Source organism: Nycticebus coucang, chromosome 17, assembly GCF_027406575.1.
Source record: "Nycticebus coucang isolate mNycCou1 chromosome 17, mNycCou1.pri, whole genome shotgun sequence".
NCBI lineage: Eukaryota > Metazoa > Chordata > Mammalia > Primates > Lorisidae > Nycticebus > Nycticebus coucang.
In genome coordinates this window covers 51,655,742-51,682,938 of record NC_069796.1, presented here as the reverse complement: position 1 = coordinate 51,682,938, position 27,197 = coordinate 51,655,742, and the positions used below count along the sequence as shown (strand labels likewise).

Below are 27,197 nucleotides of genomic sequence, written 5' to 3'. Positions count from 1 at the left end.
AAAAGGAAGAAAGAATAGATCAGAGGAAGATTTAAAGGAACACAGAGAGTTACAATTGGGTATATTTTCCATTGCCATTCCATTTCATTGACTCTGACTCCTCCCATCCCACTAGCTGCTTACCCTTTCACCCCTTTGGGCCCATAGGTCAGAGACCAGGAGATACCCATCAAGAGGAACTTTGTGTGGGTGACCATCCATGTGGAGGATGGAAACCTCCACCCACCCTGCTTCACCCAGCTCCATTATGAGGCGAATATTCCTGATACCACAGCCCTGGGTACAGAACTGCTACAGGTCCAGGCCCTGGATGCTGACCGGGGAGCCAATGCTGAAGTCCACTACTCTCTCCTGAAAGGTGAGAATCCTGGCTGTGAGTTCAGAGGACGGGTAAAGGTGCTTTGGAAATAAAGGAAAGGACCACAAGCACGAATTTGTAAATGATCAAGTCCAAGCTCTCCGAGCATTTGCAAATGATAATTCTGGAGCATTCCCTGGGACTATAATAACCAGAGACAATGCACTTCCAAAGATAGCAGTAACAGTAACAAAGGGACTACTCAAGGTGTGAGATATTCATGTACGTTATATAAACCCAACAGTGGCCAAATATGTAGGAGATGCTCATGAAGTTCATGCAATATTTTAAAATGTAATAAATTCATGCATATGCTTTAGGAGGGATCTGTAAATATTTTATAAGGTATATGGCATAGTTTAAAGAATAATTTTTCTTTTCTAATAGGGCCACATAGTGATTTAGTATCTATTATATGGTTTTCTTTATCTCAAAAATGGGAATCATATTACCTGTACTAGAAAGTCATTGTAAAAATTAAGAGAGAGAATGTATCCTTTTTTTTTTTTTTTTTTTTTTTGAGACAGTGTCTCACTATGTTGCCCTTGGTAGAGTGCCCTGGCATCACAGCTCACACCAACCTCAAACTCTTGGGCTTAAGCGATTCTCTTGCCTCAGCGTCCCAAGTAGCTGCAACTACAGGCACCCACCACAATGCCCGGCTATATTTTGTTGTTGTTGTTGTTGTTGCAGCTGTCATTGTTGTTTAGCAGGCTTGGGTTGGGTTTGAATCCGCTAGCCACAGTGTATGTGGCTGGTGCCCTAACCACTGTGCTACAGGCACCAAGCTAAGAGAAAACGTATCTTAATACATATTGTAAACTGTAAAATATTGTACAAATGCCAAGGGTTATTGCTATCATTGATATGTATTAATTATAAGTAATTAATATAACAAAAGTGATAATATCTAGTATCTGACTAGTTATTAATGATAATTTGTAATGATTGATAATACATTATTAATGACAATAATTATATTTAATAATAATTAATAATTCATAAAGTTAGCAGCTAAGGAGGAACAAAGGGGAACATGACTTGCTCTCTGCCTATCCAGGGCTTAATGTTCATTTATTGCGCACCAGTAGCTTATACACTTTCAAGAAATCAGAGCATTTTACATCTTTTTTGAAGAGAGAGTTGCCATATAACTGAAGTCTATTTGCCCCTGAAGAATGATACAGATTATAATGCATTAATTGTTTAATTTTGGTTATGAAGTATAAACATATCTTTTATCTCATTTTACCTCATTGACAATCTCACTGATGAAAATAGTTTTAGTCCACATACGATTATTTTTAAAAATATTCTTCTGATTACGGAAGTAACACATGCTCATTTCTTAAAACATGGAAGATACAGGAATGCATATAGAACATAACACCTAGCCATAATTGTCATCCCCCAGAGCTACTATTTTTTGTATTTCCCTCTCATCCCTTCCTATGCATCTGTTTGCAGTGTCGAGATCACAACGAAGATGCAATTTTGTGCTGTATTTTCCTTCTCTCAGCAGTATAACATAAGACATTAGAATATATTTAGGATGTCAGCTACTTTTAATGGAACCGATTTTAAAATGCTATTTATTCATTGAAACCATGTTCTCTGACTGAACTGAGCATCTGTATCACAAATCACCTACCTAGTCAGCTGGAGAACAGTTGCAAAGGAAATTATAAAATATGCACCCCTGTGACAAAGGGAACTAAAACTATAAAGAGCAATATTTCCTCAAGTGTAAGACCTGTACCTCTTTTTTTTTTTTTTTTAATTGTTGGGGATTCATTGAGGGTACAATAAGCCAGGTTACACTGATTGCAATTAAGACCTGTACCTCTTATGGTGAGAAAAATGATTCAAGTGTTACTAAGTTACCTCATGAAAAGGTTAACCAGCCTGGAGAAAATATTCTCTTTTTAATTCTCATTCAAGTTTCCTGATCAAATCAAGAACAAAGCCTCTAGGGCTACTAGAATTCTCTAACATTTGGCTACTCTTATATTTAAGAGGATAGGTCTTAGGCTCACACCTTTTAGCAAGCAATGGATTTTATCCAGATTTTAATAAGTTATGTTTTTCATTGATTTGTTTTTATGGTGACCTCTGATTTATGGCAAGCAATATGATATTTTTTTTAAAGAAGTGATATAAAGCTGCCTTTTAAAATATCAAATTTTAAGAACAATCAATTTAAAGGAAAATATCTATTAAGTAGTAGTATAAAATAGTAGAAACCCTGGCTGGATATCAAAAAAATTATAAAGATGATGGGAGAGTGCCTAAAGTTTAGGAAATACAGGTGTGGTACAAAGGCGTTTTCTCAGGAGCCTCAAGATCTGTGTGATCTATGCCTTCCCCCCTCACCCAACTCCTTGCTACTCACTCTCTGAGCCTGGTAAGGGACTTTCCCACCATAGGCCATAAGGGAGTAAACAAGGTAGGCTTTCAAGTCCCTGTCAAGTTTGACAGATTATGACTCCATATTTATAGTTTTCATCTATCAAGTATATAACCAAAGCTATTAAAAGTTATATTAAGGATGGTTATTTTCCTACAAAAGGCATCCCTGTAATTCAGGGTGGAGTGTGCTTTTCCTACAAAGCATGCCTTTTTTCCTTTCTTCAAAGACCTACTATAGCTTTCTTTTGTAGCTTAAGTTGTGTTCCAGAGACTTAGTGATGACTGAAGCTAAGTGGTAGTGATAGACAGCTAGTGGTATAAAGCACCTACTGTGTGCAATGGGGTAAGAATTTTATAAATGATATATCTACCTTGTGTTATATTAAGATTTTTCACGGGCGGCACCTGTGGCTCAGTCGGTAAGGCGCCGGCCCCATATACCGAGGGTGACGGGTTCAAACCCGGCCCCGGCCAAACTGCAACCAAAAAATAGCCGGGCGTTGTGGCGGGCGCCTGTAGTCCCAGCTACTCGGGAGGCTGAGGCAAGAGAATCGCTTAAGCCCAGGAGTTGGAGGTTGCTGTGAGCTGTGTGAAGCCACGGCACTCTACCGAGGGCCATAAAGTGAGACTCTGTCTCCACAAAAAAAAAAAAAAAAAAAAAAAGATTTTTCACTGTCCAAATCTTCTGTGATAGCCTCTTTACTGATCTAGAAAGCCTATTTGGTACCTCTTCAAGGTATGGAAACTTCAGTTTGTCTTGTCTTCTGTTTCAGGGAACAGCGAGGCTTTCTTTAACATCAATGCTCTGCTAGGCATCATCACTCTAGCCCAGAAACTTGATCGAGCAAATCATGTCCAGCACAGCCTGACAGTGAAGGCAGAAGATCAAGGCTCCCCCAGGCGGCATGACCTGGCTACGGTGATCATTCATGTCCACCCCTCTTATAGCAGTGCTCCCATCTTTTCAAAAACTGAGTACTTCGTGGAGATCCCTGAATCCATCCCTGTTGGTTCCCCAATTCTCCTTGTCTCTGCTATAAGCTCCTCTGAAGTTACCTATGAATTAAGAGAGGGAAACAAGGATGGTGTCTTCTCTATGAACTCATATTCTGGCCTTATTTCTACCCAGAAAAACTTAGATCATGAGAAAATGGCATCCTATCAGCTGAAAATCCGAGGCAGCAATATGGCGGGCACATTTACTGATGTCATCGTACTTATTGACATAATTGACGAAAATGACAATGCTCCCATGTTCTTAAAGTCAACCTTTGTGGGCCAAATTAGTGAAGCAGCTCCATTGTATAGTATGATTATAGATAACAACAACAACCCCTTTGTGATTCATGCGTCTGACAGTGACAAGGAAGCTAATTCTTTGTTGGTCTACAAAATCCTGGAGCCAGAGGCCTTGAAGTTTTTCAAAATTGATCCCAGCATGGGAACCCTAACCATTGTATCGGAGATGGATTATGAGAGCATGCCCTCTTTCCAATTCAATGTTTATGTTCATGACCAAGGAAGCCCTATCTTATTTGCACCCAGGCCTGCCCAGGTCATTATCAATGTCAGAGATGTGAATGACTCTCCTCCCAGGTTCTTAGAACAGATATATGAGGTAACAGTGGTGGGGCCCGTCCATCTGGGAATGGAGCTCCTCACGGTTCAGGCCAGAGACGATGACTCAGAAATCAATTATGGCATCAAAACTGGCAATGCTGATGGAGCTGTTGCCATTCATCCCATCACTGGCTGCATATCTGTGCTGAATCCTAGTTTCCTGGGACTTTCTCGGAAGCTCACTGTCAGGGCTTCTGATGGTCTGTATCAAGACACTGCGCTGGTAAAAATTTCTTTGACCCAAGTCCTCGACAAAAGCTTACAGTTTGACCAGGACATATATAGGGCAACAGTGAAGGAGAACTTACAATACATAAAGGCACTTGTGATTCTTGGTGTCCAGGGCAATCACTTGAATGATACCCTTTCCTACTTCCTCTTGAATGGCACAGATATGTTTCATATGGTCCAATCAGCAGGCGTGTTGCAGACAAGAGGAGTGGCTTTTGACAGGGAGCAGAAGGACATTCATGAGCTGGCAGTGGAAGTGAGGGACAATCGGATCCCTCAGCGGGTGGCTCAGGCTTTGGTCAGAGTCTCTGTTGAGGATGTCAATGACAATTCTCCCAAATTTAAGCATCTGCCCTATTATACAATCATCCAAGATGGCACAGAGCCAGGAGATGTCCTCTTTCAGGTATCTGCCACTGATGTGGACTTGGGGACAAACGGAGCTATAACATATGCATTTGCCAAAGATTACAAATATTTCCGAATTGACCCCTATCTTGGGGACATATCACTCAAGAAACCCTTTGATTATCAAGCTTTAAATAAGTATCGCCTTAAAGTCATTGCTCGGGATGGAGGGACCCCATCCCTCCAGACTGAGGAAGAGGTACTTGTCACTGTGAGAAATAAATCTAACCCATTGTTCCAGAGTCCTTACTACAAAGTCAGAGTGCCTGAAAATATCACACTCTATACTCCAATTCTTCACACCCAGGCCCGGAGTCCAGAGGGCCTCCGGCTCATCTACAACATTGTGGAGGAAGAGCCCTTAACGTTGTTTAGTACTGACTTTAAGACTGGGGTCCTATCAGTAACAGGACCCTTGGACTATGAATCCAAGACCAAACATGTGTTCACAGTCAGAGCCACAGACACAGCTCTGGGGTCATTTTCTGAAGCCACAGTGGAAGTCCTTGTAGAGGACATCAATGATAACCCCCCCACTTTCCCCCAGTTAGTCTATACCACTTCAATCTCAGAAGGCTTGCCTGCTCAGACCCCCGTGATCCAACTCTTGGCTTCTGACCAGGACTCAGGAAAAAATCGTGATGTCTCTTATCAGATTGTGGAGGATGGCTCTGACGTTTCCAAATTCTTCCAGATCAATGGGAGCACAGGGGAGATGTCCACTGTTCAAGAGTTGGATTATGAAGCTCAACAACACTTTCATGTGAAAGTCAGGGCCATGGATAAAGGAGATCCCCCACTCACTGGTGAAACTCTTGTGGTTGTCAATGTGTCTGACATCAATGACAATCCCCCAGAATTCAGAGAACCTCAGTATGAAGCCAATGTCAGTGAGCTGGCCACTTGTGGTCACCTAGTTCTTAAGGTCCAAGCTCTTGACCCCGACAACAGGGACACCTCCCGCCTGGAGTACCTGATTCTTTCTGGCAATCAAGATAGGCATTTCTCTATTAACAGATCAACAGGAATAATTTCTATGTCCAACCTTTGTAAAAAGCACCTGGACCCTTCTTACAATTTAAGGGTAGGTGCTTCTGATGGAGTATTCCGAGTGACTGTGCCTGTGTATATCAACACCACAAATGCCAACAAGTATAGCCCAGAGTTCCAGCAGCATGTTTACGAGGCAGAATTAGCAGAGAATGCAAAGGTGGGAACCAAGGTGCTTGAGTTGCTAGCCATAGATAAAGATAGTGGTCACTATGGCACTATAGATTATACTATAATCAACAAACTAGCTGGTGAGAAATTCTCCATACACCCTAGTGGCCAGATCACCACTCTACAGAAACTGGATCGGGAAAATTCAACAGAAAGAGTCATTGATATCAAGGTTATGGCTCAGGATGGAGGAGGAAGAGTGGCCTTCTGCACTGTTAAGATTATCCTCACAGATGAAAATGACAACCCCCCACAGTTCAAAGCATCTGAGTACATGGTGTCCATTCAATCCAACGTCAGTAAAGACTTCCCGGTTATGCAGGTACTGGCCTACGATGCAGATGAAGGTCAGAATGCAGATGTCACCTACACAATGGACCCAATGGAGAACCTGGCTGAAAAGGTCATTGCAGTTAACCCAACCACTGGTGTGATCAAGGTGAAAGAGAGCCTAGTGGGATTGGAAAACCAGACTTTTGACTTCAAAATCAAAGCCCAAGATGGAGGCCCTCCTCACTGGGACTCTCTGGTGCCAGTAAGACTTCAGGTAGTTCCTAATGAGGTAACTTTGCCCAAATTTTCTGAACCTCTGTATGCTTTCTCTGCATCTGAAGACCTTCCAGAGGGGTCTGAAATTGGGTCTGTTAAAGCAGTGGCAGCTCATGATCCAGTCATCTACAGTTTAGTGCAGGGCACCACACCAGAGAGCAACAAGGATGGTGTCTTTTCCTTGGACTCAGACACAGGTGTAATAAAGGTGAGAAAACCCATGGACCATGAATCTACCAAATTGTACCAGATTGATGTGATGGCACATTGCCCCCATAAGGACACTGACTTGGTGTCCTTGGTCACTGTCAACATCCAAGTGAAAGATGTCAATGACAACAGACCTGTATTTGAGGCTGATCCATATAAGGCTGTCCTCACTGAGAATATGCCAGTGGGAACCTCAGTCATTCAAGCGACTGCCATTGACCAAGACACTGGGAGAGATGGCCAGGTAAGCTACAGGCTGTCAGCAGACCCTGATAGCAATATTCATGAGCTCTTTGCCATTGACAGTGAGAGCGGCTGGATCACCACACTCCAGGAACTTGACTGTGAGACTCGCCAGACTTATCATTTTTATGTGGTGGCCTATGACCATGGACAGACTGTCCAGCTATCTTCCCAGGCCCTGGTTGTGGTCTCCATTACAGATGAGAATGACAATCCTCCTCGGTTTGCTTCTGAAAACTACAAAGGATCTGTAGTTGAGAACAGTGAACCTGGTGAGCCTGTGGTCACTCTGAAGACCCTGGATGCTGATATCTCTGAACAAAACAGACAGATCACCTGCTACATTACAGGTAATGGCATCTGTCACAGATCTAAGGCACTAGGATGCATTTACAAAAGTCTAGTAAGAGATGTTCTAAGACATGGGTTCAAGTTTTGGCTCTGCCACTTATTAGCAGTGTGACCTTAAAGTAAGTCACTCACCCTTTTAGGACCTTGTTGCTCCCTTCTATAGACTCAGCATCCCATTTACCTCACAAATATGCTGGCAAGATCTCGAATTTATAGAGAACTCCAATAAATTCAAAAGTGCTTTGCAAAAAGGATATCTTATGATTTTAGGTGGAATAGATGAAATAGAAGGTCATACTCTAACTGTTGTCAATTATCTTCTGGAAGATGGAGGAGGTACTAACAGTTGTGTAATCCCTGAGCATTCTGTCAGGTGGCTGTCTTTATGGAAAATGTCTGGGCTGGGTGTGGTGGCTCATACCTATAATCTTAGCACTCTGGGAGGCCGAGGATGGTGGATTGCCTGAGTTCACCGGTTCCAGATCAGCTGAGCAAGAATGAGACCCCACCTCTAAAAAAACATAGCAGGGTGTTTTGGCAGGTGCCTGTAGTCCCAGGTACTTGGGAGACTGAGGCAAGGGAATTGCTTGAGCCCAAGAGTCTGAGATTGCTGTGAGCTGTGATGCCACAGCACTCTAAGAGGGGCAACAAAGTGAGACTCTGTCTCAAAAAAAAAAAATGGTTCAGCGCCCATTGCTCAGTGGTTAGGGAACCAACCATATACACCAAGGCTGGTGGGTTTGAACCCAGCCTGGGGCCTGTCAGACAACAATGACTACTGCAGCAACAACAACAACAACAAAATAGCCGGGCATTGTGGTAGGGGCCGGTAGTCTCAGCTACTCAGGAGGCTGAGGCAACAGCATCACTTAAGCCCAAGAGTTAGAGGTTTCTGTGAGTTGTGACACCACAGCACTCTACCAAGGGCAACACAGTAAGACCCTCTCAAAAAAAAAAGAAAAGAAAAGTGTCTGTTTAGGGCAAGTTGTGGACAATAGAAAATGCTTCTTATTCAATTACAAAACTGTTAGAGGGATAGCACTTCCTTACATATGTATGATTCTAGCTCAATCCTCTCATTTTACATATGGAGAAACCAAGGCCCAGATAGGGGAAGAATTTCAACCAATTCTTGAAATGGTATAACCCAAGGTTACACTTTGAGCTTGTGTCAGGGCTCGAATTAAAACCATACCATATAAGCCACTTTCCTCGGTAGATACCTACTGTAGAACTAAATTAACCCACTCCTATCCAATGGCTAACCCAACTAACCAGTGGCCACAAGGGAGTTTCTTCACTTTTCAGTGGCCTTTTCCCCACGCCCAGGTGCCCTGTCATTCCATTCCCATAAAACATGGCTCCTTCTGCTATCACAGCTGTCCAGTGGAAAGTTAATGAGCCTGAAATTCCAACTGCGAACCAGATACTCCTGAAGACAGACAAGATCAGAGCTGCTTGATACTCGAGTCTTTTTTTTTTTTTTACAGACTATCTTTTTAAAAAAGATAGTCTTTTTTTTTTTTTCTTACTTTGTCGCCCTCGGTAGAGTGCTGTAGCGTCACAGCTCACAACAACCTCCAGCTCTTGGGCTTAGCCTTAGCCTCCCAAGTAGCTGGGACTACAGGCGCCTGCCACAATGCCCGGCTAGATACTCAGAGCCTTAGAAAAATAAATCTTACCATGTTATAAAACCAGACACTTGAAAACACAAAAGTCTTAAAATCGCAGAATAATATTATAGAATAATAAATGTTAATACATTATCAACTCTTAAAATAGTTGTCTTGGCATTCTGAATCTTAAAATCTCAGGACGAGAAACCCACCTTCCCACATTCTTGGCAGTGATCAGGAGAGAAAGGAGACTCTCCTAAAGAGAAACCCACTTTCCCACACTCTTTGCTGTGATCAAGGAGAGAAAGGACTCACAAGCAAACCTGGTGCTCCTACAGGACCTCCACTTAACCCCTGTCCTTAGGGATAAAATAAAACCTCAGCATGTTTAGTGTTGTGATCACTTCCCACCCCTCCACTGTTGAACAGATATCTATGTTAGAAATGTCTTATATAACACTGAAATTTACTTCCCTTTAACTTTTCCCAATGCCTTCTGGGCCACAAAAAATAAGAAACCTACCCCTTACCCATATATTTCAGAGTGGAGCTTCTCACAGTGATAACTTCATTTAATAGAAGGACTTTGAAGTCAGAATAGGCTTCGTAACACCAAAAAACTGACTCAGGGTTTTGACTCGTGAGTTCCTAGTTAACAGAGGAGATGTTTGCCTTTCCTAGCAATCCTTAGAGAAATGTCATGGGGCAGCCACCCTAAGACACAAAGCTTGGTTCATTCCCATAGCTTATTGTCTGAAAACTCTGCCCATCTTTTTAGAGGGGGACCCCCTAGGCCAGTTTGGTATCAGCCAAGTTGGGGATGAATGGAGAATCTCCTCAAGGAAGACCCTGGACCGCGAGCACACAGCCAAGTACCTGCTCAGAATTACAGCGTCTGATGGCAAGTTCCAGGCTTCAGTCACCGCGGAGATCTTTGTCCTGGACATCAATGATAATAGCCCACAGTGTTCACAGGTGAGAACCTAGTGAGGTGTGGGATGGGAAGTGGAGACAAGCAAGGTAGAGTGAGGGGCAGGAGAAAGGAGTGGCCCCAGGGTGCCAACTCTGAGGCTGGCCATCACTGACCTCTCCTGCTTTCACTCCACACCAGCCCCAGCTGGCTTCAGACTATTGCCCTGAGGGGAGGAAGAATTTTAAGTAATTTCTTGACTCTCTACAGGGATATACCAAGATCTTCAGGAAACATGGTCCCCATCTCTCTCCCTGCATTCTCTGCAAATGGCCACTTCTTCACAAAACATATCCAGAAATAAAGTGACATATGCATTCTCCAAAGATGGTGTGCCATGCCCAGTGGGCACCCCTCCAGTGCTTAGCTTGTTGACTTGGGTCACAACACATCCATAGGACCTGCCTTCAGACACATCCCTCCCCCATTTCATATATGCATACCCCCATCTGCTTGGGTAATACAGCCCAATGCAGATGCCCTCCTTCCTCTCATACATAAACCACAAACATGCAGATAGGGCAGGTATAACTGGTCAAACATCCTTTCCTGAGGACCTCATGTAATTCAATTTGGAACTTCCCATAGGAACAAATGTTGAGTGGTGTGTATGTATGAGAAGAACTGTGTTCTTAGAGGGCATAAACCCATAACCATTCTCACAGAGCTGGTGGTACCTGTGGCTCAGTGAGTAGGGTGCTGGCCCCATATACTGAAGGTGGTGGGTTCAAACCTGGCCCCGGCCAAAATGCATTCTCATGGAGCTTTGCTTTTAAACATATTTTTTAAAAACACAGTCACAGTAATTTTTAACTTTGGGAGAGTTTGCATTATTTCAAAGTTTGCAGATAAATTTTATAATATCTCAAAATAGCATAATTCATATTATATTTAATATAAAATCCAGCCATTCAGTACATATATGTAAATGCACACTTTTACATACTCACAAATATACACATATGAGGTCAGACAATTAAGTTTGTTAACCCATCCCAGAAAAAGTGCTACATACCTTAATGCTGAATATCACTAAGGCCACCTTCAATGTCCTCCCCTTGGGAAGCTATGCACTGACTCTAGTACCTAGTCCACCCTCCAAAACAATTTTAGAAATCTTTCTCTGGAATGGCTATCAGAGCTGTCATCATACGAGGTTGGACAATTAAGTTTGAGAACTCATTCTAGAAAAAGTGCTTTGACAGGTGAACTAGGCGCTGGCATTGGTGCATAGCTTCCCAGGGGAAGCATAGCACCAAACAGTGCTACATGCCTCATTGCTCACTTTCACTATAGTCATACTTTGAAGGTGACTATAGTGATAGTGAGCAATGAGGCATGTAGCACTTTTTCTGGAATGAGTTTGTGAACTTAATTGTCAGATCTTGTACATAAAAGATCTACAATCCTATATACATAGGCAAATACCTATAAACACATACACATATACCTATGTTACCTGCAACATTCATGCATATATGCACCCACAGATGCAAATGTACATATGTAATTCATACAAATATAATTACATATGCATTTGTGTATAAACTAGGACTTATTTGCATATGCATATTTGCACATATACCCTTCATCACATGAATACACACATCCCATCACCTTTTCTTCTTCTGCTTTTATACATGCCAGTAACATAAAAGCATAGTAAAAAAAGAGAGAGCCTGCCCTCAGAAGGGCAGCCTTTTGAGGGGAGAATGAAGGCACCTTCTTTCTCTTTCCCTTTGGCCATACTTACAAGCAGCCTTGTAAGCATGCTGGGAGAGGCTTGGACCTGGCTCACCCTGGCCTTCCTAGGAAGAGTCCATAGCATCATGAGAGCCTGGGTAAAGAGGTCTGGGGCGTTAGCTCCACACAGCCACTTGGCACAAAGCTTTCCCCCAGAGCAGGCATGGGGTCTATTCCCCCTGCAGTAGTAGAAATTGGATGTGTGGAAGCTGGGCCAAGAGCCAGCCACTGAAAGGAAGCTGAGTTCTCAGGGATCTCCAGCCTTTCCCCCATACCACAGCCCATCATGCCACAAGAGTACCTGAAGTCCCATGTGGACACTGGGGTCCAGACCTGACTCCAAGATAAAGGGTCTGTCCGGGAAGTGTGGGCATGTCCAGGGACAGCATGGCCTACAGAGGTAGGGCACGGCCTAGAGTGTCTTGACCTGACCCCCTCTGGCGTCAAAGCCATCTCACCCACCATCTGGCAGCTGCAAGAAGACCCTGTGGAGGGGGCTGTAGCAGGTCCTGTTAGCTCAGGAGTGGGCTTTGGGATGGTGGAACTCACTTCCTGCTCATTCCCTCTCTTCTGACTGGTCCTTTTGTCATTCTCTTCTTGTTTTTAAACCCCATGTTCTTTGCATATTTCATCGTATTCTACTTTCCTCAGTTGTCTCCCTTCTCTCTGCTCCTCTCTCTCTCTCTCTCTATCTCTATTTTCAGTCTATCCCTCTGTTTCTGCCTCCCTTTCTCTGTCTGTCTGCTTCTCTCTGGATTCAGGTGCTGCTCCCACAATCTCCCTCTTTGTCCTTCTGTCTCCAGCTTCTCTATACTGGCAAGATCCGTGAAGATGTATTTCCAGGACATTTAATTTTGAAGGTTTTTGCCACAGACTTGGACACTGACACCAATGCTCAGATTACATACTCTCTGCATGGCCCTGGGGCACAAGAATTCAAGCTGGATCCTCATACAGGTAGGTTTCCTGAGCTGCAGGAACTTATTTGCTGAATACCAAATGCTTGGTGCCGTAATAGGTTCCTTGGACAAGCAGCAATTCACTTATCTATTCATCCATCCATCAGCAAACATATATTGCCACTGTTTGCCAAGCATTGTACCAGATGCTGGGGACGTAATCAACAGACGGATAAGACAAGACCTGGATATTTGCAATCTAGTGGGAAATGGAGTCATTGACCCAGTGGTTTGAAGCATGCTGAGTTAAGAAATGCAGGGTGCAATGGAGATTAATTTTATTCTTTTTCTTTTTTTAGCCCAGCTGACACCTTGGCCTTCCTCTTCTGTTCCTATGTTGGTATTTGACAGCAGAACTTGATGTGGGCTGGGGAATGGGGTTAAGTAAAGCTTCCCTGAGGAAATGCCATTTTATGTGAGACTTGAGGACACAGAGTATTTAATACCATGTGAGGGAGTGGTAGGAAAGGGTATTCAAGGCAGAAAGAGAATTTATACATGATACTATTTTGGGAAAGAGTATGCACATCTGAGGACCTGACAGAGGGCCAGAAATTGGTGCCCAGAGAGGGAGGAAAGAGAGCAAAGGATGAGGCCCTGGGCCAGGCAGGATCAAATTCCACCTTTATAGCCATGGAGGATTTAGGCCAGTGAGTTTCATGGTCAAAGACATGATTTCAAGGTAGCTAGGCTGCAAACCGGGGATAAAACCTCACAGGACTATGGCGAGGCTCACGAGTGATAAAGCAAATGGAGGCCCAGGCCAGGTCTGGCGTGTAGTTCAGAGCCCAGCAGATGTAGTTGCTGTTGCAACTGTTACTAGTTAGTTAGGGGACAGAGCAGAGAGTGGAAGCAGAGGGCCCTGCAAGCTGGGCTGCAAATCCCCAGGGGAGGCTGGTCTGTGAGCACCCAGAAGAGCAGCCCACCCACCAGGGTGGGATTCCTACCCTACTGCTGTAGGGGAAAGTGTGTGGGTGGGCAGCACAGAAGGCCCAGGTCACAAGGGCCAGCTGCTAACACTTGGCTTGGATCCAGAAGCTCAGAGCATAACTTGGAGATTCCTGAGCAGGAGGTTGGCAGGGGAGAGTGGAGTCCCAGGCAGCTGTATGGGTGGATAGGAGACAACTTTGTCCTTCCTGACCCCAGCACGTGCGTGCTGAGTGACCCACGCAGGTTACCTAATCTTTCTCTGCTGCTGTTTGTTCAGCTGCAAGATGATCAGTGAGGACTTTAAAAAAACTGGGCATTTTTTTCTGAATATGGAAATACATGCTCATAGTATAAAATTCAAAGAAGGTGGGTATGTGTTATGCAGAGACTGCAAAGTCTGCATAATTACCCCTTTCCCCAAAGACAAGGACTCTTGGCGCGCGTTCTGTCAGACTGATTTTCTATGCATCTCTAAAATCTCTATATAATTATTTCATGAAAATGCACTGCTACTTTGTAGCTTGCTGTTCTTCACTTAGCAATATTTTGAAACTTCATCATAATTCATTTTTAATTATGTGGTATTTTACTGTGTTTTAACCAATCCCTTTCTGAAAGACAAATAGGATAATTCCTATATGTTGCTATTGTAAACAATGCTGCAAAGAATATCCTTATTTACATTTCTTTATCTTTGAGTTATTCTATAAGAGATATATATATTCCTGAAGTAAAACTATAAGCCAAAGGATAAACACATTTTATGTGCTGTTAGAAATTTCCTAATTGTCCTTTAAAAATGTTGTGCCTATTTGTAGCTTGTTGGTGATCTTAAACTGGTGATGGTGGTGATAGAGTGTGTTTGGGAGAATTAATAGGTGGGCAGGTATAGGGAGATACAGGCTGAGATTTTTCTGGCTATGTTGTCCTCTTCTTGCTGTGACAAAACTCCGTGTAGCTCGGTTTGTCTCCTGTAGCTTTCTAGGGGGCACACGCTAGGATAATGTCACCAAAAGAAAGCTCAGCTTTTCTTATTTCTCCCACCAGGGGAGCTGACCACCCTCACAGCCCTAGACCGTGAGAGGAAGGATGTGTACAGCCTTGTTGCCAAGGCAACAGATGGAGGTGGCCGCTCATGCCAGGCAGATGTGACTCTTCATGTGGAAGATGTGAATGACAACGCCCCGCGGTTCTTCCCTAGCCATTGTGCTGTGGCAGTCTTCGACAACACCACAGTTAAGACCCCGGTGGCTGTGGTATTTGCCCGGGATCCTGACCAAGGTGAGTCTGAGGATTGGAGGCCACTGCCCCTGTTCTGCTATTAGCTGCTGGGTTACTTTGGGCAAGGGTCTGGCTCTCTCTGTGTCTCTCTGGGACTAGCAAGGACTGTGCGTCCTTGTTAAGCCAGTGGTCATGTAAGAGTAGAAAATATTTGCCCACAAACTGCATACCTAAGCACTGTGTGACAAATGATTTTAGCAGCATTTGGAGGCAGGCACAAGGCATTTCAACCTCATTATTTCTCCCCGGCCACTTAGACCTGGGGACCTTTCAATACTGCCATTTAACTTCAAGGTTACTTTGAACACAAACAATAATAAATATACCAGTCAGAATTATCCAACTTTGATTAATTGGCCACAAGGAAGAAACTTTTTGGCACGAACCGCATTAAGCCTATTAATTTACTTGATTAGGCTCATGCCACTAATCCCAGCACCATGGGAGCCCAGGGAGGCTGCACTGAGCTATGATGATGCCACTGCACTCTAGCCTGAGGGACAGAAAGAGACCCTGTCTCTAAATTAATTACTTCTTTGATCGATTTTCTGTATGGTGAAGTTGAACCATTTTCAAAATTTTACATTTTAATTTTGATGATATTATTTTCATGGGTTTCTTTTCTTTTTTTTTTCTTCTCTTTCTTTTTATTTATTTATTTTTTGAGACAGAGTCTCACTATATCGCCTTGTGTGTCATGGCGTCACAGTTCACAGGAACCTCAGAGTCTTGGGCTTAAGCGATTCTCTTGCCTCAGCTTCCTGAGTAGCTGGGACTACAGGCGCCCACCACAATGCCTGGCTGTTTTTTTATTGTAGTTGTCATTGGTGTTTGGCAGGCCCAGGTCAGTTTCGAACACGCCAGCCCTGGTGTATGTGGCTGGCGCCCTAGTAGCTGAGCTACAAGCGCCAAGCCAATGGGTTTCTTTTCCTTTTAAAATTTACAAGGAAAATTGGATTTATCTAAGAGTATTTGTGCCATATTGTACCAATTATAGCTTCTGCCACCATCAAATGTTCTATTGTGGTTTATTAAAAAAAATACATATATATGTAGTGGTTGATGGTGTGGTATATATATATATGTAGTAGTTATATATGGTTGATTTTATGTGTGTGTGTGTATACATATGGAGAGAGAGTTCAATTTTCCTGAGTCAAATTTTATAATTCAGACAGGGTAAAATAATGCCTTCAAGGTTAAAGTTGCCAGATCAACATAGGAAAATGTTAATGATAATAAAAGTGGGATCAAATCATTCTGCTTTGTGTGACACCAGCAGAGTAAAATTAAGACTTCCTAGAGGAAGCAATTTTTAGTTTGGCATCGAAAGAGGAAAGAGATTTTGAAAGGATGCAGTGGGTCTAGAGAGTTCCACAGTCAGTGCAAAGGCAGGGTAGCTGCACCTGGGAAATGAGTGTGTGTGTGTGTGTAGGGGGGCGTGTAACAAATGCAAGTAGACAGACTTGTTGGAGAAGCAGATCTGGCTTTGATAAGACAGATCCAGAATACATCAGAGCTGGAGTGACCCATAAGCCATTTCATCTACCCTCCAATCCAATGGCTACAAAGCTCTGTAAATGCTCAACTAGCCACTGCTTGCACACCTCCAGGGTAGGAAGCTCCCTACTTCTAGTTAGGCCCTTCCTTGAAGCACTACTTCCTTGGAGCTGAAACCTGTCAGTCCTGGTCCTGCTCTCTGCACTCATACAGATCTTCTAAAGCCCTTATCCATGACAGCCCTTCTGACACTAGGAGATGAGGACTACCTGCTCCGGCCTCAGTCTCCCTTTCCAGGTGAAGGTCCTAAGTTCTTCAATCACATGATTTCAATTCTATCTTCCTTCTAAGACATATCTTCTTGCCTTGTACCAGTTTACTGTTAAACTTTTATAACGATTATTCTAACCCAAATATTCAAGGTGTGGCCTGATCACCACCCCCTTTGTCTTAGAAAACTTATGGTCTCTTTGTAGAAATATATACATATGTGGGGGAGTTACCTGTTATGTGCAATTATGGATGTAAATTTAACTCTTTTCATTGGTAGTTCCTGCCATCAATCCACCAAAGAATGTGTACCCCATATATGTGTGAGAGGTGAGACCCTTAGGCTCAGGGCCTGTGTTCATCCTACTGCGAGAGAATCTTACAGCAGAACAGTAAACATTGGCATTTTGCATACACTGTGGCAGCTATACAATCCAACTGCTTCAATTGTTACTTAACCAAAGGAAATAATACCATCTGAGCCAAAGCTGAAGAAACACTGAGTGTTTTGATTTGCTAAGAACTTCCATGGGTGTGTTTGTTTTCTTAACTTTTTACTTTGACTTAATCATAGACTCCTAGGAAGTTGCAGAAAGAGTACTGTGAGTGTACTTTTCACCCAGTGTCCCCAATGGCAGCACCTCATATAGCTGTAGCACAACTTTCAAACCAGAAAATTGACCTTGGCACATGGCTGGTAGCTAGACTACAGGTCTTAGTCAGATTTCACCAGGAGTTCTATGCAGTATCATTCCAGGTATAGACTGATGTAAAGAACACCACGCTCAGGATACAGAGCTGTTCTACGATAACTAAGGAACTTCCGGCAGGTGGTTTTATCTTGCACATTTTCCAATTACGAATATAAGCTGACATTGAAGCCCAATCCCTACCTTACATTCTGGGATGGTTTGATAGGTATGCAGACCAGGCCACCATCCTCCCCCAGCCCCACAGACCATCAGGAACCCTTGCTGCCAATACTAGGATACCCCAAGCGTGTTGGCTAGCCTTCCTCGGGAGCGTCCCTCCGCAGGCCCTCCTGCTGCAGGCAGGGTTAGGCTCCCTCAGCAGGAATCACCCCCATGGTCTCCCCGCAGGCACCAACGCCCAGGTGGTTTACTCCTTGACGGATTCGGCTGAAGGCCACTTTTCCATCGATGCTACCACTGGCGTGATCAGCCTGGAGAAGCCACTGCGGGTCAGGCCACAGGCCGCGCTGGAGCTCACGGTCCGCGCCTCTGACCTGGGCACCCCCATCCCACTGTCCACGCTGGGCACCGTCACCGTCTCGGTGGTGGGCCTCGATGACTACCTGCCGGTGTTCCTGAACACGGAGCACAGCGTGCAGGTGCCGGAGGACGCACAGCTTGGCACGGAGGTGCTGCGGCTGACCACCCTGATGCGCCCGGGGGCCGAGAACACGGGCTACCGCATAGTCAGCGGGAATGAGCAGGGGAAGTTCCGCCTGGACGCCCGCACAGGTGAGTCTGTGCCTGCGCCTGCGCCTGCGCCGGCGCTGGATGCCGTCTAGGTCTCAGGGTGCACTGGGCTCCTCACACGTGGGCGCGTCTGCCCTGCAGACCTCCTTGGGCTGTTGCTCCCTCTCTGCATGCATCTCTCCAGGTACCTGATCTCTTCTTCAGCGCTGGGGCCGGCTTAGCTGGAAGCTTTCCTTATTACCCTCCACCCCCACCCAGCACTCTGTGCCCAGGACCCACAGCAATACACTCTCTGCCCACATTTGTGGCTTCATGGTCTCAAGCGGGCCTCCCTCATTGGCACAGAAGGAGAACTCCCTTGCTGGAATCCCGTGCTTAAGCAGCCCTGGAAAAGGGTGCCTGTTTCCTTCCTAGAGACCCCATTCCCTCCAAACATGCCTGCCCTCCTGAACCTTCCTTTATTCTCATGAAGGGAGAAAGGACTAAGAAACCATCTCTCTTCTTCCCTCCCCCCACAGAGTCTAAGTCACTGAAGGGCCTCAGTAGCTGCCCAGATCAGCCTGTGTCTCGCAGGTTCCTCCCACAGCGCCCCTGGAGTGGTGCTCTCCAACTCCCAAAACAACTGCCTTACCATTGAGCAGTAACAAAAAGTTTTTATTATGTGGATTTAAGAGATATTAAAAAATAGAATAGATCCCCATGTTCCCACTGCACAGCTTCAGTGATTATCAAGAGGCCAGTGTGGATTCATATTTATCCTTCAGCCCCAAACCCACCCATCACTGCATTGTTTTAGAACAAATTACATACATTGCTATCATTCCATTTGTAAAGATTTCAGTGTTTATGTCTCTAAATGATAAGAACTCTTTTTATAAACAAACCCTCAATACATGTCTATAAGATAATAATTCCTTAATATCATCTAATGCCCAGTTTTTCAAAATAACTCATGAATGTCTTTTAGAAGTTGGTTTGTCAGCATCTCCAAAATGTCTACATATAATATCTTATATCTCTTTTAATTTCAAACATTTTCTTCCTCTTTATTACCTCCTGCCATTTACTTAATAAGATATTTGTCACGTCTGATAGAATTTTCTGTACTTTGGATTTGTTGGCTGTATCTTTATAATGTCATATAGCAAAACCCCTGTAGACCTTATATTTCCTATTAATGACACTTGAATTTAAGGTCTTGGTCAGGTTCAGTCAACAATGCTGGATCAACAATGATTTATGGATGATGCTGCCTCCTGTGGGAGGCATATAAGAGTGAATTGGCTCTTTTTTTCTGATGTTACCATTGACAGCGAGAAGCTCGGCGCTTGTAGTTCAAGCAGCTAGGGCACCAGCCACATACACCAGAGCTGGCAGGTTCGAATCCAGCCAGGCCTTCTAAACAACAATGCAACTACAACCAAAAAATAGCCAGGCTTTGTGGCAGGCGCCTATAGTCCCAGCTACTTGGGAGGCTAAGGCAAGAGAATTGCTTAAGTCCAAGAGTTTGAGGTTGCTGTGAGCTGTGACACCATCGCACTCTACCCAGGGTGACAGCTTGAGACTCTGTCTCAAAAAACAAAAACAAAAACAAAAAAAAGATTGACAGTGAGCTCAAGGACAGACATGGTGGCTCACACCTGTAATCTTAGCACTCTGGGAGGCCAAAGCAGGTAGACTGCTTGAACTCAGGAGTTTGAGACCAGCAGCAAGAGTGAGACCCCAGCTCTACTAAAAATAGAAAAAAAAAATAGCTGGACATCAGGGCAGGTACCTATAATACCAGCTACTCAGAAGGCTGAGGCAAGAAGATCTCTTGAGCCCAAGAGTTTGAGGTTACTGTGAGTTATGACACCATGGCACTCAACCCAGGGCAAAAGAGTAAGAGTCTGTCTAAAAAAAAAAAAAATTGCAGTGATTTCAGATGTTGTCGGCCTTATCCATTATAGACTTCTTTTTCTTTCTTTCTTTCTTTCTTTCTTTCTTTCTTTCTTTCTTTCTTTCTTTCTTTCTTTCTTTCTTTCTTTCTTTTTTTTTTTTGGAGATTGAGCTCACTGTGTTGCTCTTGGTAGAGTGCTGTGGTGTCATAGCTCACAGCAACCTCCAACTTTTGGGCTTAAGCGATTCTCTTGCCTTAGCCTCCTAAGTAGCTGGAACTACAGGTGCCCGCCACAACGCCCAGCTATTTTTTTGTTGCAGTTGTCACTGTTGTTTAGCAGGCCAGGACTATGCTTGAACCCACCAGCCTCAGTGTATGTGCATGACGCTCCGAGCCCATTATAGATTTCTTTCTCATGCTTCCTTCTAATTGTTTCAGTAGCCATTGCTAATTATTTTCTAGCTATATTATTTCATAAAAGACTGAAAAATGATAATTTTCTGACCCTATTATTCCTCATTCATTTACTAACCAAAGTCTTTTATAAAGAAGAGTGTCTATCATTAACTATTTGGTTGTCTAGGAACAGCAGAAAAAAATCCTTGCTCATTCTTTCCAATTTTCAGAATAATACATCTATGCCTTAATCGCTTATTGAATGACTTTGGGTATCATGAAACTCTATTACCTAAAGTCTGTCATTTACTAGCTGGATGCAGTTGGGCAAGTCACCTACTTGTCAGAGCATCAGTTGACTCACCCAGAAAATGGGAGTCACAGTTATTCCTGCTCCATGGAGTTTTTATAGATGTAAATGAGATAAATTTAGCATTACAGAAATAAATGAGGGAAAACATGGGTGGTAGGAATGGTAGTAAATAAAATGAGAGGCAGCCAGGCTCGGTGGCTCACGCCTGTAATCCCAGCATTCTGGGAGGCTGAGGTGGGTGGATTGCTTAAGCTCACAAGTTTGAGACCAACCTGAGCAAAATCCAGACTCTTGTCTCTGCTAAAAATAGAAAAACTGAGGCAAGAGGATTGCTTGAGCCTGAGTTGGAGGTTTCTGTGAGCTATGACACCATGGTACTCTACCCAGGGCAACAGTTCGAGACTGTCGCAAAAAAAAAAAAAAGAAAAGAAAATGAGAGGTGATGAGGGGATAGGAGAGGGAACAACAAATAGGGGATAAAGGGTGAAGTGATGGAGGAGACTCACGTCTCCTGGCCCTGTGGAGCTGCCTCTCCTGGGCTGGCCTCAGACCCCCCCAGTCCTCTGCCTCTGGGGTTGCAGCTGCCTCAGGGCTCCAGTCACTTCTTGTTTCTTCAGGGATCTTGTACGTCAACCAGAGCCTGGACTTTGAGACAAGCCCCAAGTACTTCCTGTCCATCGAGTGCAGTCGGAAGAGCTCTTCCTCCCTCAGTGACACGACCACCATCATGGTCAACATCACTGATGTCAATGAACACCGGCCCAGATTCCTCCAGGGTCTGTATAGCACAAGGGTCTTGGAGAATGCCATCCTGGGGGACGTCATCCTCACGGTAAGGATCTGCAACTTTGCTCATTGTGAGGCATGGGCCCTAGGGTGGTTTCGTATCTCTCTCTGTCTCTCTCTCTCACACACACACACACACACGTTCTCATTCCCAGTCATGGGTTAGCTTATTCAATTAACACACTATAAACTTGACTATGACTTATAGTTACTCAGCCAAACAGTCAGTCTCTCATGAGAGATTGTCTCAGAGCTGTGTGACAAGATTGGAGGTTGGCCTGGGCTGGATGAGCTGTGATAGGAGAGGAAGGAGACAGACAGACCCCAGAGGACTGCCTGACCCCAAAGCCTGGGAAGGCCTGGGCACAGTGAGTGACAAGGCATGACAGTGGGGTGGTGGAGGACAGGGGCTGGGGAACATCAAATAATACCTCTTTGCACTTAAATATGTGATTTTTCCCTCCTTGCGTGGAGTGCAGTGGTTTTCTGTGCACCCTACTCATGCTGCTCTGCAGCCCCTCTCATTCTGCCTTCCACTCTCCTCCCCTCCCACTCCTGGAGGTGGACCCTGTGCTCCACCCACACAAGAAGATGTCCCTTTCCCCAGATGTCTCCTGCACTTTCACTCCTCTGGGCTCACACTGTTTCCTCTGCCTGGAATGCCTGCCCCAACCTCCTCACCTTCAAGTTTTCGTGAGCCCTTTACTGATCTCCCCAGTGTGACGTATCACTGTGACCTCTGTGCTCTTATAAGCCTGCTCATCCCTTGACTCCAATTATAATTATCTGTAAAATTAGACATTAAACTTTCTGCAGACAGATTTATTTTGGCACATCCCTCATCTCCTAGGACAGGCTCTAAAATGCTGTCAGCATGAGTGAATGAATGAATGCTTTAGTCCACACTAGGATGTAAATGAGGATATCTACTTGCCAGGGACTGCTGTGGTCCAGAAACTGCCAACCCAATGGCAGTCATTAGGGCAGGCACGTTATCTGTCCTCTCCTCCATTCCCAGGCGCCAACCAAGTTTCCTTTCTATCACAATCACCCTCCCCACTGTAGGTGTCAGCAACTGATGAAGATGGACCCCAAAATAGTGCCATTACCTATAGCCTGGTAGGAGGGAACCGGCTTGGACACTTCACCATCCACCCCAAGAAGGGGGAGCTGCAGGTGGCCAAGGCCCTGGACTGGGAACAGGTGAGTTATGAGAGAGGGCCCAGCCTGAGCTTATTAGAGTAGAGACATGATCCTACCACAGGTTTCGAGTATGAATCATGATCAGCACCTCATCCTTACACTTCTCCCATCCTTCAGAGTGTGTTCCATTTATTTTCCCTATGGCATCCCTGTGGACTGTGAGGACAGAAGAAGGAGAGGGACTGAGTGACCCATAAGCTTCCCTGGAAGAGCGCAGATGGCTTCTCACAATGACCAGGATCATTAGGTCATTAGAGGGGCAGCTGCCATTTATTGACCCCTGCTCTGTGCCAGACATCTTAAATGATATATGTGCCAGTCAACCCCCAGAATAATCCTAAAAAGTCTCTTTTCCAAGGTCTCATAGCTAGTAAATTGTTGAGGAGGAAATCACTCCTATGTCTGAGTCCAGAACCTGAGCCCTAAAGTGCTATGGGTGGGTAATGGAGGTGGTCACAGGGAATTGTCTTCATCTTGTTTTTCTGAAAACATTAATAATGAACTGGGGGCAGAAGTGAGGGTCCTCATTGCTAACCTCCACTGGGCATCTTACAACAGACCTCCAGCTATTCCCTGAGGCTTCGAGCCACAGACAGTGGGCAGCCCCCACTGCATGAGGACACAGACATCATGGTCCAGGTGGTTGATGTCAATGATAACCCACCGAGATTCTTCCAGCTCAACTACAGTACCACTGTCCAGGTAAGCTTGAACCTTCTTCCCTTCATTTCTCTCCTATCGGAAGGTGTTCCTCAGTGGTATCATTTCACCCAAATGGTGGCTGTGACCTTGCCACTGATATGTCTAAAGCCAACACCTGCTGAAAGGATTATGGAATTTAAGGTAATCAGGCACTGTGCTAGGCACTTCCATATCCATGTCACTGGAGGCTCACAACAGCCATATAAAGAAGGTAGTACTCATTTTATAGACCTAAAATATGGAGGTGCAGAGTTAGACTGTGGCAAACTTGGGATTTAAACTTAGGAGGTTTTCTAGATCCCAAGCTGTTTTCACCATATTGATGATTTGCAAATAGGATTTGGAGAGGGCCTTGGGATTCTATGAGGAAATGTCAGGATTATAATAGGTGAAGGAGGGAAGAGAATGAAAAGGAGGGCAGATTTAAATTTTCTTTAGGCTCAAAAATAAAGAAAGAAAGAGAGAGAGAGAGAGGAAGGAAGGAAGGAAGGAAGGAAGGAAGGAAGGAAGGAAGGAAGGAAGGAAGGAAGGAAGGAAGGAAGGAAGGAAGGAAGGAGAAAGAAAGAAAGAAAGAAAAAGAAAAGGAGGGCAGAGTTCTGAGTCCTGTTATGCATCAACCGGGGTTGCTCCACTTTTACCTATTTTATGTATTAAGGGTATGAATTGGATACTTGGGCTGTAAATAACAGATTCCTTGTCTAAAAGTATGTTAAATTATCAGGACTTACTCTTTCACATAATAAGAGGTCTGATGGAAAATTCCATTCCAGAATGGGTTATTTCAGTAGGAAAGCGATACTATGGCTTTGGGTTTACTTCTTTGAAATTTCCTCATCTTCTCCTTCATGACTGTGAAGTGGTTGCTGAAGCTCCAACATCACACCTTAGCCTAACCACCTTCAAAGGCTAATTGAAGATTTCTTTTGAAGAATCGGTTTTTATCAAAGACAACGACTTTTCAGAAACCCAACTTGGTAGACTTCTCTGATTGTCAACTGGATTGCTAGCTCATCTCTAAACCAAAAACTGACACAGAGACTCAGATTATTATAATTGACTTAGACCACTCATAGTTCATTTCTTCTTGGAGGAGCACATCTTTTCTGAGATAAGATGTCACCCTATGCTTGAACAAAAGCAGGATTTTGTAAGAAAGGAAGAGAGAATGACTACTGGATGGACCATCATCAGTTTCTGCCCATTAGATCTGGTTTGTAGATAACATTGGGATGCTAAAAAGATGGTTAACCATGATTGTGTTATAGCATACTGAATTCCCATGTCACAAAACAAAGGTTGGAATGATAGGGAATGAATCTTTCTTATTTGAATTTCTTTGGACTTGCACATCATATGTGCATTGCTGGTCTCTAAGTAAGAAACTATTTATAGGTGTTCACTTGGCCCTGCAAATCACATGCATCCCAGGTACTAAGTAATTAATATACATGATTCATTCAGTGGTGTGATCTTGGGCAAGTCACCTCTCTGTAGAATAAAGGGCTTGACCGTACTTTCTAAGGACCCTTCCAGCCCCGGTTGTCTTTGTTTCTAAGTCCTAACACTGTCCTCAGGGAGCTCCTGATCTAGACTAAAATGTCAACAACTACCTCAAAGGTAGGCCAGATGAATGAGCATCAGCTTAAAGTCCAGGCATGGCCTAGGAACAGTCAGGGTGTTAAGCATTTATCCTATATGAGAAAGAAAGGTGCAAAAACAAGGACTGGGGCTCATTTTCCTCTTTGGTTTTCTTCACTTTTGGTCTCAGGAGTACTCCCGCATTGGCAGCAAAGTCCTGCAGCTGATCCTGAGTGACCCAGACTCCCCAGAGAATGGTGCTCCCTACTCATTCCGAATCACCAAGGGCAACAATGGCTCTGCCTTCCGAGTGACCCCAGATGGCTGGCTGGTGACTGCCGAGAGCCTAAGCAGGAGGGTCCAGGAATGGTATCAGCTTCAGATTGAGGTGAGTCCTGTGCTGGGCCTCTGATGGTGAACACTGCAACAATAAACATGCTGGAAAAGGCACTACCAAGGCTTCTACCACTCTACCCCAACTTACAGTTGAGGAAACTGATGTTAAGTGACTGGCTGAAAGCAATGCTGTTACAAGTTGCAGGGATGGCTTGCTTCAAGACCTGAACAGAACACCCTCCCTCTGGCTCTAACTTCTAGAGTTTGGCCAGAACAGCTCTCTGAACCTCAGGTGCTAACAAGACCTAGCTCATAGAATTGGTGTGGGGCCCCTATGCACAGGTGGAGAGGATTATGGTGATAATAGTTACAGGTTGTGTGGCAATTGCCCAAGAACTGTGGCCAGGTTAGTGATCAAACATTTCTCCCTTATTTCATTTCCCCCAAATCCCTTTCCTAAGTCTTGAGTTCAGTGGACCCTACTATTCCATGAACTTATGGGGTGAGGGTGATGTCTTTATTCATTCAGTCAGTCATTCAGTCCCTCAACAAGTAATTTTTGAGCACCTACGATATGCCAGGCCCTACGCTAACCACTGCTAGGAATACAGCAGAGGAGAGGAAGGGAATGACTGTTTCCTGTCCCCAGGGGCTTTCCATCCTAATTATGGATATAAACAATAAATAATAAACAAAGATAAAGAAAGAAATAACATCTTCCCAAACTATGATAAAGAAATAAAGTGATGAGAAACTCATAAAGCACAGAGGAAATACATATTCAGAGGGAGGCAGCCCCTTGAGGTCATGTTTGAGTGGAGATCTAAGCTCGCACCCATGTGAAAAATGGGCAGGAGCATGTCCCAGGCAGGAAGAACAAGATGAGTTAGGTCTTGCCATAGGGAAGAGCATGAACTGATCCAAGATGCGACTGAGGTGGTCAGAGCAATGGTGGGAATGAAGGTGAAGAGATGGGCTGGGAAGATCATGGTGGTCTTGTGGGTGGGTGACATATTATCTGAGGTCCAAACTGGCTAAAAGTACTGTCTTAGTCCATTCTGGTGGCCATGATAGAATACCACAGACTGAGTGGCTTAAAGAATAGAAATTTATTTCTCACAGTTCTCGAGGGTAGAAGTTTGAGATCAGGGTGCCAGCACGAGCAGACTCTGGTGAGGGTTGTCCTTGGCATTGCAGACTACTGACTTTTTGTTGTATGCCTGCACAGCAGCAAGAGCATCAACTAGCAATCTGTCCTCTTCTCATAAGGGCACTAATTCTATTAACACTCAACAGGGCTCCACCCTCATGATCTAATCACACCCCCAAAGCCCCTCCCCTGAATACCATTACATTGTAGATTAGATTTCAATATTTGAATCTTGAGGGGACACATTCAGTCCCTAGCACTAAAATAATTAATTGGTGATAATTGACTCACAACATACAAACATCAAGACTGTTCCATGTTCTTGGAGCTGGGGATTAAAAAAAAAAATGTCCTTGTCAAATCAGGATATACAGGCATCTAACCTAATTGTAAGCCTTGGTAACATTTTTGGATTTTAGTCATTTTGGGTAACGGAAAGTGGTTGAAGGATTTCAAGGAGGAAAGGGATCCTTCTTGTGTCTCAGGAGGCTCATTTTTGAAGCTCTGTACAGAGAGTGGGTGAGGCAGACCAGCTAGTGGTGC

General features: G+C 44.3%; 1 protein-coding gene across 2 annotated transcripts in view; it reads left to right on the top strand.

The window, feature by feature from the left end:
• Positions 1-27,197, top strand: part of FAT2 (FAT atypical cadherin 2) — a 91,188-nt gene that overhangs the window by 42,032 nt on the left and 21,959 nt on the right. For both annotated transcript variants that reach the window (XR_008375269.1, XM_053567137.1), the window contains exons 9-18: positions 148-358; positions 3,541-7,599; positions 9,995-10,191; positions 12,733-12,886; positions 14,866-15,099; positions 17,970-18,353; positions 21,517-21,731; positions 22,751-22,888; positions 23,447-23,590; positions 25,359-25,556. Coding sequence is in view for 1 of the 2 variants with exons in the window: in XM_053567137.1 (XP_053423112.1) it covers positions 148-358; positions 3,541-7,599; positions 9,995-10,191; positions 12,733-12,886; positions 14,866-15,099; positions 17,970-18,353; positions 21,517-21,731; positions 22,751-22,888; positions 23,447-23,590; positions 25,359-25,556 (5,934 nt within the window). In the remaining variant the exon portion in view is untranslated. The remainder of the gene's footprint in view (positions 1-147; positions 359-3,540; positions 7,600-9,994; positions 10,192-12,732; positions 12,887-14,865; positions 15,100-17,969; positions 18,354-21,516; positions 21,732-22,750; positions 22,889-23,446; positions 23,591-25,358; positions 25,557-27,197) is intronic.